Below are 16,174 nucleotides of genomic sequence, written 5' to 3'. Positions count from 1 at the left end.
TGTTTTTCCAAATGTTCAAGTCTAGTTTTAGTGGTGTGGAGAGTGTTTTGTAGTTGTGTTCATATAGTTCCTATGTTTGTCTTGGGAGATAGATTCCTAAGTATTTCATTTTGTCTAAGGTGATTTTGAATGGGATTTCTCTTTCTAGTTTTTGCTGCTGAGCTGTGTTGGAGTAAATAGAAAAGCTGATGACTTGTGTGGGTTTATTTTGTATCCTGCAACTTTGCTAAAGTTGTTGATTATTTCAATTAGCTTTTTGGTTGAGTCTCTAGGATTCTTTAAGTAGACCATCATGTCATCTGCAAAGAGTTATAAGTCTCCTCCTTGCCTATTTTAATGCCTTCAATTTCTTTTTCTTCTCTAATTGCTACTGCTAGTGTTTTTAGTAATATGTCAAATAATAGAGGTGATAATGGGCATCCTTATTTCACTCCTGATCTTATTGGGAATGCATCTAGTTTGTCCCCATTGCAGATGATATTAGTTGATGGTTTTAGATATATACTGTTTATTATTTTTAGGGATGACCCTTCTATTCCTATGCTTTCTAGTGTTTTTAGTAGGAATGGGTGTTGTATTTTATCAAAAGCTTTTTCTGTGTCTATTGAGATAATCATGTGATTTTTGTTGGTTTGCTTATTGATATGGTCAATTATGTGGATGGTTTTAGATCAACACCTCACACCCTACACCAAGATAAATTCAAAATGGGTGAATGACTTGAACATAAAGAAGGAAACTATGAGAAAATTAGGAGAACACAGAATAGTATACATGTCAGACCTTTGGGAAGGGAAAGATTTTAAAACCAAGCAAGACTTAGAAAGAGTTACAAAATGCAAAATAAATAATTTGGAATACATCAAATTAAAAAGGTTTTGTACAAACAAAACCAATGTAACCAAAATCAGAAGGAAAGCAACAAATTGGGAAGCAATCTTCATAAAAACCTCTGACAAAGGTTTAATTGCTCAAATTTACAAAGAGCTAAATCAATTGTACAAAAAATCAAGCCATTCTCCAATTGATAAATGGGCAAGGTAGTTCTCGGCCAAAGAAATCAAAACTATTAATAAGCACATAAAAAGTGCTCTACATCTCTTATAATCAGAGAGATGCAAATCAAAACAATTCTGAGGTACCACCTCACACCTAGCAGATTTTCTAACATGACAGCAAAGGAAAGTAATGAATGCTGGAGGGGATGTGGCAAAGTAGGGACAATAATTCATTGCTGGTGGAGTTGTGAACTGATCCAACCATTCTGGAGGGCAATTTGGAACTATGCCCAAAGGGCACTAAAAGACTGTCTGCCCTTTGATCCAGCCATAGCACTGCTGGGTTTGTACCCCAAAGAGATAATAAGGAAAAAGACATATACAAAAATATTCATAGCTGCACTCTTTGTAGTGGCCAAAAATTGGAAAAAGAGGGGATGCCCTTCAATTGGGGAATGGCTGACCAAATTGTGGTATATGTTGGTGATGGAATACTATTGTGCTCAAAGGAATAATAAACTGGAGGAATTCCATGGAGACTGGAACAACCTCCAGGAAGTGATGCAGAGCGAAAGGAGCAGAACCAGGAAAACATTGTACACAGAGACTGATACACTGTGGTACAATCGAAGGTAATGGACTTCTCCATTAGTGTCAATGCAATGTCCCTGAACAATCTGCAGGGATCTAAAAAACTCTATCCACATTCAGAGGAAAAACTGTGGGAGTAAAAACACCGAGGAAAAGCAACTGCTTGACTACAGGGGTTGAGGGGATATGACTGAGGAGAGACTCTAAATGAACACTCTAATGCAAATGCCAACAACACGGAAATGGTTTCGAATCAAGAACACATACGATACCTAGTGGAATCGTGTATCGGCTATGGGAGGGGGGTGGGGGGGAGAAAATGATCTTTGTTTCCAATGAATAATGTTTGGAAATGACCAAATAAAATAATGTTAAAAAAAACACTATTCTGAGAAAAGATCCATAAACATCAGTGTATTGGCAGAGGGGTCCATGGCACAGAAAAGGAATTCTACCTACAGTTTGGCTTTGAGCTACTTTATGATAGTAAAGCCTTATCTCACCACTCACTTTCATGTACTCTTGTTTACCCAAACTAGACTGCTTATATCCTGTACTCATTTTGCTCTGTAATTTTTCACAAAAAAATGATTCAGTTAGAAGGGACCTTAGTAGCCACCTAGTCCATCTGGAAAAGATTTCCCAGTGGAGCTGCTTTCTCCCAAAGCATCCCATTTCAACTTTTGACTAGCTTTTAATAGTTTTTCCTTCAAATTTAATTTTAGATGCCTCTTGGAAATTGTACTCATTGCTTTTTGTTATGTGACTAAGCAGAACAAGTGTAATTCCTTTTCTGTGGAAATGACTTTTAGGAATAGAAAACGGTCATCTTATTATTCCCATTGAATCTTATTAGGCAACACAGTTCTTTTCCTTCTATAGGCTTATTCTCCCTTATATTCTATCCAACATCATAGCATGGACTTTAGGACCTTTTACCATTTAGGTTGCCCTTCTTTACTTATTTTGCAGTTTATCTACATTCTATGAAACATAGGCTTAGATATAAAATTCTGGCTCCATTCTGATTAAGGTAGAGACTAAGGCTGGAAATAAGACCTCCTTATTTCTGATAACTCTTTTTCAGTCTCTTGTTCTCACCTCCACCCCCAACTGCCAACGTTTTTATTGATGTTCCTCTTGAGTGATTATTACTTCCAAATGACTATCACTTTTAACTAATAGAGTTGGTCAATTGAGAATCAACCAACACCTTTGTAATTTCTGACAATTAATGCTTCCTTCTGTGTCTATAGACAAGTATCTCTTTTGCAAGGAGGAAAAAATTATCCCACCATCAGTTCTTTGGCATCAAGGTTGGTCATTGTATTGATGATCTGGATGTATTTGTTATTGTTTTCCTTAACATTATTCTGGATATTTAAAAAAGTTGTTTTGGCTCAGCTTTTTTTGCTCTTTATCATTTTATACAAGTCTTCCCATAAAATAGCTTTTCTTAATTTAGCACAATATTTACATTAGCCTTTTTGACTTTCATATCACACTGTCAGCTCTGATTAAACTTGAAATACAGATTTGTTGTCTATGTCTCCCCAAACTTGTACTTATGAATTTTTGAACCCCCTATATAACTCTTTGTGTTTATTAAATTTCACCTTCACTGATTCAGCTCAGTGTTTTAGCTTGTCAAGGTCTCTTTTAATCCAAATTTCATCTTTTAACTTAAAGTCATGAGTGCAAATGTTAAACAGCCTAGAGGCAGATACAGAGCCATGAGGCATTCTACTGGAGACTTTTTTTTTTTTATATTTACACTGAACTGTTAATGAATATTTCTGAGTTCAATTTCAGGTTCCATCAATTCTATTCTTCAAAATTTGAGCCCATTTAATTGTCCTATACTCTTACTTGCAGCTTTACATCTTTTCCACAAGAATAGCATGAAAGACAGCATCAAACACTTTGCTAAAATCTAGGTAAACCATACAGAATTTTCCTGATTTACCAGTCTTAATAATTCTAGCAAAAATGTTAGGTGATAACATTAGTCTGCTATACCCTATTCTTGTGAAAGCCATGTTGGCTTTTTGTTACTTCTTCATTTCCTAAATTTCACTAACTCTTTTTTTAATACATTGTGGAATTTTACTAGAAATTGAAGTCAAGTTTATTGCCTGATTGTGTGCAGATTCATTTATCAGTTGACTTCTCTAGAATTTTTATCCTTGGAATCATACCCATTCGTTTGCTGAACACTTCAAGAACTACTTTTGTTAATTCTAAGATAAGCTACCTGTCGGTCTATGCTTGACTTTCTCTCTCAGGTTCTAGCATGAATTGTTAATTCCCTCCATAGTTTACACCATTTTTACCCTAGGAACTACTGATTCCCTATCACCTTCCCTATGGTTTTTTATTAAATCTTTCCTTTTTTTACCAGAATGTTTATCAAGAGTTCCCTCCTGTACTGCTGACTTTCCTGGGAAAGCTGTCTATTCCCAGTACTTCCCCTGGCATCTGTTTTCTTTTCTCCTGTTTTGGCGTTGCCTTTATGGCCCTTTCCTATCCTTTATATAATTTTATTTTCTCTCTGAATAAATGTCCTTTGTAAAATATATATAGTTAAGCAAAATATATCCATGTATCTACTGAGTCAAAAATCATATAATTCATTTGTCACCTTTCTGCCAAGAGGTGCAATGAATAATTCATAATCAGTCTTCTGAAGTTGTGGTTGTATGTTGCCTTATACACAGGCATTTTAAGTTGTTTTTTGTTACACTACTATAGTCCCTGTATACATTGTTTTCCTGATTCTGATCACTTCACTTTGCTTCAGTTCTTATATGAAAACTTATGTTTTCTCAGCTTTCTTGAAATCTATTTCTACCTATCATTTCATATACTCTGTCCAAAGTTCTCTTTATTATAGTTGTCAGTATAATTTTTTTATCATCTTGTCATTTTATTCCTCATTTTAAAAATCTTGATTGGATGCCTATTCAGTCACTTTTGCCCTAGTGTCCAGTACTTTCCAGAGTCTATACCAGTCTGTCTTTCAATAATTATCTTTTATATTTCTTTTTATATACCACCCTAGACTATTTTGAACACCTCTCCTAACAGTCTCCCATCTCTATAATTTTACTCAGGCAAATGCTTTTTTACCTGTGATCTTTTAATATCCCAGCTCAGATGTCTTATCTTATTCTCCAGGCCCTTTGCTTTCTATCTCTTCAATTCTTTTTTTTCTCCATAGCCTTACTTTCTGCCTTAGCAACCACTCTTAAGATAGAACAGGCAAACAGGGTTAAGGGACTTGCCCAGGATTACACAATAGGAAATGTTTTCCCAACTGCAGGCCTGGTGTTCTGTCCACTGTGCCACCTAGCTGCTCCTACCTCAGTAATTATTCCTTCATGTGATGACACTTAAGATACTTGAAAACAAATGATATGCATATTTATATATGTAAATTTGTACCTCCCATAGTGATCTATAGACAATGTAACTATATATTTTGGGGGTGATTTTCATTGATTTAGGTGGCTCCATAGTAAGGACCTTCTCTTTAACTAATTCAGATCTCTGCCTACTCTGTAATTTCTAGGCTTAGAGTTTTGCTCAGAGTTGTGATGTCAAACTCTAATAGAAATGGGGCCACTAAATTGTACATAAGAACCACTGTAGGCACAAATCAAGTTAAAAATCATATTAATGCTGTGTTTTGTTGTATATTTTTTTGATATTGTTATAAATTTCCCAGCTACATTTTAATCTGGTTTAGGCTGCACTCTGGTGTGTTGAAGGCATGCATGTGTATGTGTATGTGTGTGTGTGTGTGTGTGTGTGTGTGTATGTGTATGTGTGTGTGTAAATGATTTTTTAACCCTTAAAATTAATACTAAGTATTGGTTCTAAGGCAGAAGAGTGGTAAGGGTTAGGCAATTGGAATTAAGTGACTTGCCCAGGATCACACAGCTAGGAAGTGTCTGAGGCCATATTTGAATCCAGGACCTCCCCTCTCTAGGTCTGGTACTCTATTCATTGAGCCACCTAACTGCTCTTGCAGGTCCATGTTGGATATCTCTGGATGCCGCTGGTTTAGACCTTAGATCAGTAGACATTAAGTGATTTGTCCAAAGTTACACTTCCAGTAGGACCTGGGTCTTTTTGAACAAGGCTATCCTTAACTTTGTTATTTGATACTGCATAGTAGATGCTTGATAAATCATCATTGCATGAATAAATTAAATGGAGTTGAATTTGACATCCAACCTGGTAAATCACTCAGGAGAACGCATAGTAGGTTAATAATAATGAAATCTTGAATGCCAATTTCAAAACTAGTTGTATGATCTTAGGAAGATTATAAGCTTAGGTTTTTTATCTGAAAAAAGCAGTAACAACAATCATTTTTACACTGACCTTCCTCATAGAATTATTTTGGTGACAATACTATGTAAAATCTTTAAGCACACTAGAAATATGATCTATTGTTATTGTTTATTAATGGTATTTGGTTTCAATTGCTTATACAAAATTATACATAGAAGTAATATTGAAGAGTTTTCTAATTTTCCCATTTAGGAGATTTCCTTTTTACCTGTTATTCATTGAGGGTATTCATAATGTATTTTATTTTATTTTGCTAGATTATTTTATCTACAAACATAGCAGAGAGTTCTGTCACAGTTCCAGATGTTAAATATGGTAAGTAATGTCTCTGTTTTTATTATGAAGTAAAAATAGAGTATTTCCAAGTATTTGTCTTCCTTTCTCTTCTTTTTCCTCTCCCTTTTCCCCTACACCATCAAAAATTTCTTCTCAATGTTCTCTTTTTCTTTCTATAAATAACTACTTCCCTATGTATCATTGCAATCACCTTTTGGCTAAGATGACTGGTATTCGGTGATTTTTCTGAAATCGGGGAACATGTGAATAGTATAGATAGAGTCTTCCACCCCTCATTGAGTTTTGCCTTTCAGTATGGAAACCAAATGGGTGTCCTCACTTTCATTCACTTCCTCCCCAACAGTTGCTGTTCTCTGTCACTTATAAATGTTGGGAAAGTGTTATCATTTAAAGGCCCTGTAGTTGGGGGAAGTGGGTGGGGACTGGGGCCTGGATATGTACTGTCAGACTGAAGCAGATAGAGAGGAGCCTAAGATGGAAAAAAGAAAAAAATATATACATGACATCATCTACAAAACAATTTTGATTACTATTTATAGAACAGCTTGGAGAATGTTGAGTATTATCAATCATTATAATTCCTTCAATTTTCTGTCACTATCAGGGGAAAGAACACAAAATTATAGGAGTTGTATGAGTAACTTTTTATTTCCACGTTCTTTACTAAATAATGGTTTTTAAAAGGATTTTCCGTACTATTTCAAAATTTGCCAATAGAATATTCAGTTCAGTAAGCATTTTAGATGACATATATGAGGAATATTGTTTAGCTAAGTTCTTGAATCATTCATGGCATTTCCCTGGGTTGATCTGACTTTTTTAACACTATAAGCCAATGTCATATAATTTGATTTTGCTTGTACCCAGTAAGCATAAACTTCAAATAGGTGTAAACATAAACATCATGCCTATAAGAGAAGCTTTATTATAAAGTTGTCTGAACTTTGAATTACTTAGGTGGGCATCTTAATAGGCAGTCCTTCAATACTTATATATGGCTAGTTACTTTTGGATAGGAGTTAAGAGTAATTTTTATCATATTTAAATTGACTTCCTTTAGAAGTATGATGTATGGGTTATCAAATACCCATACATTCTTAGTATTTAATTTGAGTTCAACAATTATTTGTGCTGATTGTGTATTTTGGCACTGTGCAAGGCAAACAGGGATGTTGGAGAAGAATAGAATAGTACCTCCCCTAAAGGAGTATAAAACTTGTTTTGAGAAGGAGAAAAAAGCAAGGACAAAAAAGAACAATGAATAAGTTATGAATTCATAGAATATTAGATATGAAAGGGATTTCAGGCAATCATCTAACCCATACCTACTTTTGAAGCATTTTCCATTTGCATTTTATTTTTAAATGTATTTCTCAGTACAAAATGTTCTCTATTTATCTTTGATAATATTGTATAATTATTTCTTTTGATAAAGTGTTTGTGATTTTTCTCTCCTTTTTTTGGTCCAGTTATAGATTTTTGTTTGACTAGAACTTTGGTTTGTGATGAAGATACTAATTACCAGAGTCTTCGACTGAGTTGGGCTTCTAAAACCAGCTGTAATCAGAGAAAAGGTGAGAAGCATTACTTTATTGTGTGTAATATTTGAAAATAACCAGTGAGATCCTCTCAAATTTGTAAACTCCTTTGTAACTGGTTGTAGATATTAGAAGATTATATATATTTTTAATTTTTAGGTTTTAAGCCTACCAATTGGCACACTAGAACAGTAATTTATTTGCAAATTTCATTCCTCAATATATGTGACATTTAATATATGAAATTTTACTTTTATGAAATTCAAACTTGGGGAACTACATTGTTATTTTACTCAAGTACAGGTCCGTGGCTTCTTTTATTACTCTATGCACATTGGTCATAGCTTTTGGTCTTGCTTATAGACAAGGCTGGAAAACAGTTAGGTGGTTCATGGAGAATGCAGGGCCTGAAGTCAGGAAGACTCTTATTTCCCCAAGTTCAAATTTGTCTGAAGATACTTCCTAGTTATATGTCCCTGGGCAAGTCATTTAACCTGGTAAGCCTATTTCCTTATCTGAAAAATGAGCTGAAGAAGGAAATGGCAAACCATTCCAGGATCTCTCTATGCCAAGAAAACTCCAAATGGGATTACTGAAGAGTTGACCATGACTGAACAACAAGAGAAATAGACATGGTAAATTAAAATAGGTAATACAGTAATAGCTACTGCAGATAATTGCTGGAACAACATAGAGATTTGACTTAAAAATGTAGAGATGCTTAGGAGATTGAGATCTCAAACTTAACATGTCCAAATCATAATTAATTACCTTTTCCCCCAAACCCATTCAACCCTATCTTTCACTCAGCTCTCAAAATGATTTATATAAAGTGTATATCTGACCCATGAGCCTCAGTTCTTTATGATTGCTAGAATTAAATATCAACTTCTCAATTTAGCTTTTAAAACCCTTTATAATGTGCCCCTTTCTACCTTTTAAGTTTTTCTCCATTTCATTCCCTTCCACCTACTGTATTGCACATGGCTCTCCATTTATCATCTCTGTACCTTTGTACTGTATCTCTTTCCCGCTTTATTCACTCTCCTTCACACCATGGCTTTAATGCTCTCCATCCTCATCTCAACCGTTTAGATTCCTTCACTCAGCTCAGATGTCACCTTTTGCAGGAGAGTTTTCTTGGTCTTTTGGTTGCCACATTGTTCTGCTGATCCATATGAAGTTTATAGACCTTTATATTCCCCACATCTTTTTTCAGATAAACAGTGCCCCTAGATCACAAAAGGTATAGATTGAAGAGTTTAAATCCTGACCCAGACACTTCTTAGCTATGTGACCATCTGTAAATCATTTCATGTCTACATAAAGTTCTCTGATCTGAAAAATAAGTTTAATAGTAGCACGTATCTGTTTGTGAAGATCAAATTAGATAGTATTTGTAAAGTGTACAATATTGGCCACATACTAGGCACCACAGAAAAGTTAGTTATTATTATCATTATTATTTATTGATGATGTTTTTCCATCTTGTACTTGTGAAATCTGTTTTTTGAACCTAGAGTAAGACTTCATATTTATTCCTAAATTTAATCTTTTTAGATTTAGTGCACCCCTGTAGTCTTTGAGGATCTGACTTTGTTATCCAGTATCTTGGCTATCCCTTCCAGCTTTGTGTTATCTGTATATAAAATGAGCAGGACACCTACCTATCCTTTCATTAAGTCCCTCATGAGAATAGTAAACAGCACAGGGCCAAGTTCAGCCTTCTTGGATACCTAACAGGAAACCTCTTACTGCACTGAGGTTTTTCTTTGAGTCTAGCCATCTAACCAGTTCTGAAGGCATCTAACTATGTTGTTATCATCTGGTCCACATCTTTGCATCTTCTCCATACAAACTACATGAAATATTTTTATCAAACGCTTTGCTAAAATCATGGTAAAGTATATCTACAGAATTCTCCTTATTAGTTTAGTATCCTTTCAAAAAGCAGCTGAGATTCATCTGGCATAGCCAATTATTTTTTATTTTTAACTGTTATGAAATGAACAAACATCAACAAACACGAACATTTTGTACATTCAAAAAAGTTAAAAGAAGATTTGTGATAGTATTCAACTATTGACTTTGTGAAACTATTACAAACAGCCTGTTGATTTTAAAGGGAATGTTAAATCTAACACTGGTTCAAATCAAGTCAATCAAACACTGGTTCTTTGTATTTTTTGTCTCCTTGTCTTTATTTTTTGATCTCTCTACCCCTTGAATATCCTCCCTTCTCTTCATCTCTACCCCCTACTCCACCCCCATTCCTTATAACAAAATAGTTTAATAGAACAAAATATAATTAAATCTATTGCTTTAAACTGTAATTTAAGATTTGGTATTGTTAGACTCTTGATTTTTAAAAAAATTATTTTCTTTAAGATCCTTGGCCTTTTGTTCCTCCAATTGAATATTATTGTTTTCGCTAGTTCTATAAAATTCTTTCCAATATGATTTTTCTAACACTAAACTTACAAACTAATTTAGATAGTATTATAATGTTTACCATATTGGCCTGATGTAACCACAAGAAATCTATATCCCTCCTCATATTTATTTCTGCCTATACAGAGTGCTTTGAACATTTTTGACAATATCTTGTGTATATCATGGTAGATTTATTCTTGGATTTTTTTTTTTAAACCCTTACCTTCCGGCTTGGAGTCAATGCTGTGCATTGGCTCCAAGGCAGAAGAGTGGTAAGGGCTAGGCAGTGGGGGTCAAGTGACTTGGCCAGGGTCACACAGCTGGGAAGTATCTGAGGCCAGATTTGAACCTAGGAACCCCGTCTCTAGGCCTAGCTTTCAATCCATTGAGCTACCCAGCTGACTTCGTTTTCTTGGATATTTTGTACATTCTGTAGTTAGATAGAATGACAGGGATTTTTCCCCCTTTTATTATTCCTAGCTTGTGTTGGTAATATATAGGAAAGTTATATATAAAAATTACATATATATGTTTAATTAATTAATTAATTTAGAATATTTTTCCATAGTTACATGATTCTTGTCCTTCACTCACCTCCCTTTACTCCCTCCCCTAGCCAAAGCACAATTCCACTGAGTTTTACATGTGTCATTGATCAAGAACTATTTCCATATTATTTGCACTAGGGTGATCATTTAGAGTCTGTATCCCCAATCATATCCCCATTAAACTATATGATCAAGTGGTTGTTTTTCTTCTGTGTTTCTACTCCCACAGTTCTTTCTCTGGGTGTGGATGCCATTATTTCTCCTAAACCCCTCAGAATTGTCCTGGATCATTACATTGCTACTAGTAGAGAATTCTGTTATATTCAATTGTGCCACAATATATCTGTCTCTGAGAACAATGTTCTCCTGGTTCTGCCCCTTTCACTCTGAATCAATTCCTGGAGGTTGTTCCAGTTCACAAGGAATTTCTCCAGTTCATTGTTCCTTTGAGCACAATAGTATTTCATCACCAACACACACCACAATTTGTTTAGCCATTCCCCAATCAAAGGGCATCCCCTCATTTTCCAATTTTTTTAAAAAAATTTATTTAAATAGATGATTTAGAATAATTTTCCATGGTTACAAGATTCATATTCCTTCGCTCCCCTCCCCCTAAACCCATCCCGAATCTGAAGCACAATTCCACTGGGCTTAACATGTGCCATCAATCCAGACCCATTTCCTTTTTATTAATAATTGCACTAGGGTGATCATTTAGAGTCTATATCCCCATCAAGCCATGTGATCAAGCAGATGTTTTTCTTCTGTGTTTCTGTTCCCACAATTTTTCCTCTGAATGTGGATAGTGTTCTTTCTCATAAAACCCTCCGAAATGTTCTGGATCATTGCATTGTTACTTCTAGAGAAGTCTATTACATTTGATCGTACCACAGTGTATCAGTCTCTGAGTACAATGTTCTCCTGGTTCTGCTCCTTTCACTCTGTATTAATTACTGAAGGTCATTCCAGTTCACATGGAATTCCTCTAGTTCATTATTCCTTTTAGCACAATAATATTCCATCACCAACATATACCACAATTTGTTCAGCCATTCCCCAATTGAAGGGCATCCCCTCATTTTCCAATTTTTTGCCACCACAAAGAGTGCAGCTATGAATATTCTTATATAAGTCTTTTTCCATTTTATCTCTTTAGGGTATAAACCCAGCAGTGCTATGACTGGATCAAAGGGCAGACAGTGTTTTAGTGCCTTTTGGGCATAGTTCCAAATTGACCTTCATAATGGGTAGATCAATTCACAGCTCCACCAGCAATGCATTAGTGTCCCAGTTTTGCCATATCCCCTCCAGCATTCATTACTTTCCTTTGCTGTCATGTTAGCTAATCCGTGAAGTGATACCTCAGAATTGTTTTGATTTGCATTTCTTTGATTATAAGAGATTTAGAACACTTTTTCATGTGCTTATTAATAGTTTTGATTTCTTTGACTGAAAAATTGACTATTGATTTCCCTTGCCCATTTATCAACTGGGGAATGGCTTGATTTTTTTGTACAATTGATTTAGTTCCTTATAAATTTCAGTGATTAGACCTTTGTCAGAGGTTTTTGTTATAAAATTTGTTTCCCAATTTGTTACTTCCCTTCTAATTTTGAGTGCATTAATTTTCTTTGTACAAAAACTTTTTAATGTAATCAAAATTATCTACTTTGCATTTTGTAATTTTTTCTCTCTCTTGCTTGATCTTAAATTTTTTCCTTTCCCAAAGATCTGGCAAATATACTATTCTGTGTTCACCTAATTTACTTATTGTTTCCTTCTTTATGTTCAAGTCCTTCACCCATTCTGAGTTTATCTTGGAATAGGGTGTGAGATGTTGATCTAAACCTAATCTCTCCCATACTTTTTTCCAATTTCCCCAGCAGTTTTTATCAAATAATGGATTTTTGTCCCCAAAGCTAGCATCTTTGGGTTTATCATAAACTGCATTGCTGAGGCCACTTACCCCAAGCCTATTCCACTGATTCTCCCTCCTGTCTCTTAGCCAGAACCATATGGTTTTGTTGATCACTGCTTTTTTGTACAGTTTAAGATCTGGTACTGCTAGGCTACCTTCTTTCGAATTTTTTTCATTATTTCCCTTAACATTCTTGATCTTTTGTTCTTTCAAATGAACTTTGTTAATTGTTTTTTCTAATTCTATGAAAAATGTTTTTGGTAGTTTGATGGATATGGCACAAAATTATTAAGTAAATTAGTTTCGGTAGGATTGTCATTTTTATTATGTTAGCTTGTCCTGCCCATGAGCAATTAATGTTTTTCAAATTATTTAGATCTAGTTTTAATTGTGTGGCGAGTGTTTTGTAGTTTATGTTCATGTAATTCCTTCATTTGTCTTGGCAGATAGATTCCTAAGTATTTTATACTGTCTCTGGTGATTTTATTCGGAATTTCTTTTTTTAACTCTTGCTGCTGGAATGAGTTGGAAGTATATAGAAATGCTGATAGTTTATGTGGGGTTATTTTGTATCCTGCAACTTTGCTAAAGTTGTTGATTATTTCCACTAGCTTTTTAGTTAATTCTCTGGGATTCTTTAAGTAGACCATCATATCATTCTCAAAGAGTGATAGCTTGATCTCCTCATTGCATATTTTAACACCTTCAATTTCTTTTTCTTCTCTAATCACTACTGCTAGTGTTTCTAGTACAATGTTAAATTATAAATGTGATAATGGGCATCCTTGTTTCACTCCTGATTTTATTGGGAAGGCATCTAGTTTATCCCCTTTGCAGATGTTTGCTAACGGTTTTAAATATATACTGTTTATTATTTTTAGAAAAGGCCCATCAATTCCTATGCTTTATAGTGTTTTCAGTATGAATGAATGTTGTATTTTGTCAAAGGCTTTTTCTGCATCATTTGAGATAATCATGTGAATTTTATTTGTTTGCTTGTTGATATGATCATTTATGTGAATGAATTTCCTAATATTGAACCATCCTTGCATTCTTGGTATAAATCCTACCTGATCATAATGAATAACCCTCCTGATCACTTGCTGGAGTCTTTTGGCTAGTATTCTATTTAAGATTTTTGCATCTTTGTTCATTAAGGAGGTTGGTCTATAGTTTTCTTTCTCTGTTTTTGATCTACCTGGCTTTGGAAGCAGTACCATATTTGTGTCATAAAAGGAATTTGGTAGAGCTCCTTCTTTGCTTATTCTGTCAAATAATTTGCATGGTATTGGGATTAGTTGTTATTTTAATGTTTGATAGAATTCACTAGTGAATCCATCAGGCCCTGGTGATTTTTTTCTTAGGGAATTCTTTGATGACTTATTCAATTTCTTTTTCTGATATGGGGTTATTGAAGTATTCTATTTCTTCTGCTAATCTAGGTAATTTATATTTTTGTAAATATTCATCCATGTCACCTAGATTGCCATATAATTAGGCAAAATCATTTTTAATGATTGTCTTAATTTCCCCTTCATTAGAGGTGAGGTCTCCCATTTCGTCTTGGATACTGTCAATTTGGTTTTCTTCTTTCCTTTTTTTAATTAGACTGGCCAGTACTTTGTCTATTTTATTTGTTTTTTCAAAGTACCAGATTCTAGTCTTATTGATTAAATCAGTAGTTCTTTGACTTTCAGTTTTATTAATTTCTCCTTTGATTTTTAGGTTCTCTAATTTAGTCTTCATCTGAGGATTTTTAATTTGTTCACTTTCTAGTTTTTTAATTTGCATGCCCAATTCATTGACCTCAGCCCTCTCTAATTTTTTAATATATGAACTCAAGGATATAAATTTACCCCTAAGTACTGCTTTAGTTGCATCCCATAGATTTTGAAAGGATGTCTCTTCATTGTTGTTTTCTTCAATGAAATTATTGTTTCTATGATTTGTTCTTTAACAGATTTTGGAGAATCATTTTATTTAATTTCCAATTAATTTTTTATTTGCCTCTCCATATATCCTTACTAATTATTATTTTTATTGCATTATGATCTAAAAAGGGTACATTTATTATTTCTGCTCTTTTGCACTTGTTTGCAATGTTTTTATGCCCTAGTACATGATCAGTCTTTGTGAATGTACCAGGTGCTGCTTAGAAGAAGGTGTATTCCTTTTTGTCCCTATTTATTTTTCTCTACATATCTACTTACTCTTAATTTTTTCTAAGATTTCATTCACTTGTCTTCTTTCTTATTTATTTTTGGTTTGATTTATCTAGTTCTGATAGAGGATGGTCCAGGTCTCCCACTAGTATAGTTTGTCTATCTATTTCATCCTTGAGCTCCACTAGTTTCTCCTTTAAAAATTTGGATGCTATCTCATTGGTGCATATATGTTGAGGACTGATACTTCCTCATTGTCTATACTGCCTTTTATCAGGATGTAATTACCTTCCCTATGTCTTTTAAATAGATCTAATTTTACTTTGGCTTTGTCAGATATCATGATTACAGCTCCTGCCTTCTATTTCTCAGTTAATGCCCAATAGATTGTATGCCATCTGCTTACCTTTACCATATGTGTATCTACCTTACTCATGTGTGTTTCTTGTAGACAACATATGGTAGGATTTTGGTTTTTGATCCACTCTGCTATTTGCTTCCGCTTTACAGGTGAGTTCATCCCATTGACATTCAAAATTATGATTACTACCTATATATTTCCCAACATTTTCATTTTCTCTCCTTGTCCTGCCCTTTCCTCTTTCATTATTTCCTTCTACACCAGTATTCTATTTTTAATCAGTCTCCCTAATTCCCACCCTTATTTTATTTTCCTTTCTCCATCTTCCCTTCTTATTCCTCTCTTAATTTTCTTTTGGAGTCTTTTTAAGCTACCCCCACACTCTCCCCTCTTGAATTACTTCTCTCTTCACCCTCCCTTTCTGCCCCCTCCCTTTTTGTTCCCCTTTTATTTTTTAAGAGTCTATTAAATTCCCCTCCCCCTCCTTTTTTTAACTAACGCCCTTAGTTTTCCCCTCTCAGCTTCCCTGTAGGGTAAGATCGAGTTCAATACCCCAATGGGTCTAGATGCCTTTTCCACTCAGAATTGATTCCACTGAGAATAAGATTTGAGTATTATCTTTTAGCACTCTCTTCCACTCCTTTTTATAGCTGTATTCTTCCCCTAGCTCTCCCTTATGCCTTTTTGTGTAGTATAGGTTATCCTAATTTTTTTATTCCTTCAAGTTTCTCTTGGTGCCATCCCTCCTTTGTTTCTTCTTTTTTTTAATATATGATCTTAAACCACTTATTATTACTTCAGTCTCTACCCATAGGTAAATAATTCTTCTAACTACTATAATAGGAAATACAATTTTTGACAGTTACAAATAACATTTTCCATGTAGGAATATAACTGATTTGGCCCTATTTGAGGCCCTTAGAGAACAAAAAAAAAGTAAGACCCCTCTCTTATTTACCCTTTCGT

The 16,174-nt window shown here is 34.4% G+C and overlaps 1 protein-coding gene across 1 annotated transcript in view; it reads left to right on the top strand.

Annotated features, from left to right (window-relative positions):
- The window catches only part of TDRD9 (tudor domain containing 9), a 236,276-nt gene that overhangs the window by 140,347 nt on the left and 79,755 nt on the right, over positions 1 to 16,174 (top strand). The window contains exons 12-13 of the mRNA XM_007473479.3: positions 6,206 to 6,263; positions 7,715 to 7,819. Coding sequence (XP_007473541.2) covers positions 6,206 to 6,263; positions 7,715 to 7,819 — 163 coding nt within the window. The remainder of the gene's footprint in view (positions 1 to 6,205; positions 6,264 to 7,714; positions 7,820 to 16,174) is intronic.

Source organism: Monodelphis domestica, chromosome 1 (assembly GCF_027887165.1).
Source record: "Monodelphis domestica isolate mMonDom1 chromosome 1, mMonDom1.pri, whole genome shotgun sequence".
NCBI classification, from domain to species: Eukaryota; Metazoa; Chordata; class Mammalia; order Didelphimorphia; family Didelphidae; genus Monodelphis; species Monodelphis domestica.
This window is presented reverse-complemented; position numbering and strand designations above follow the sequence as displayed.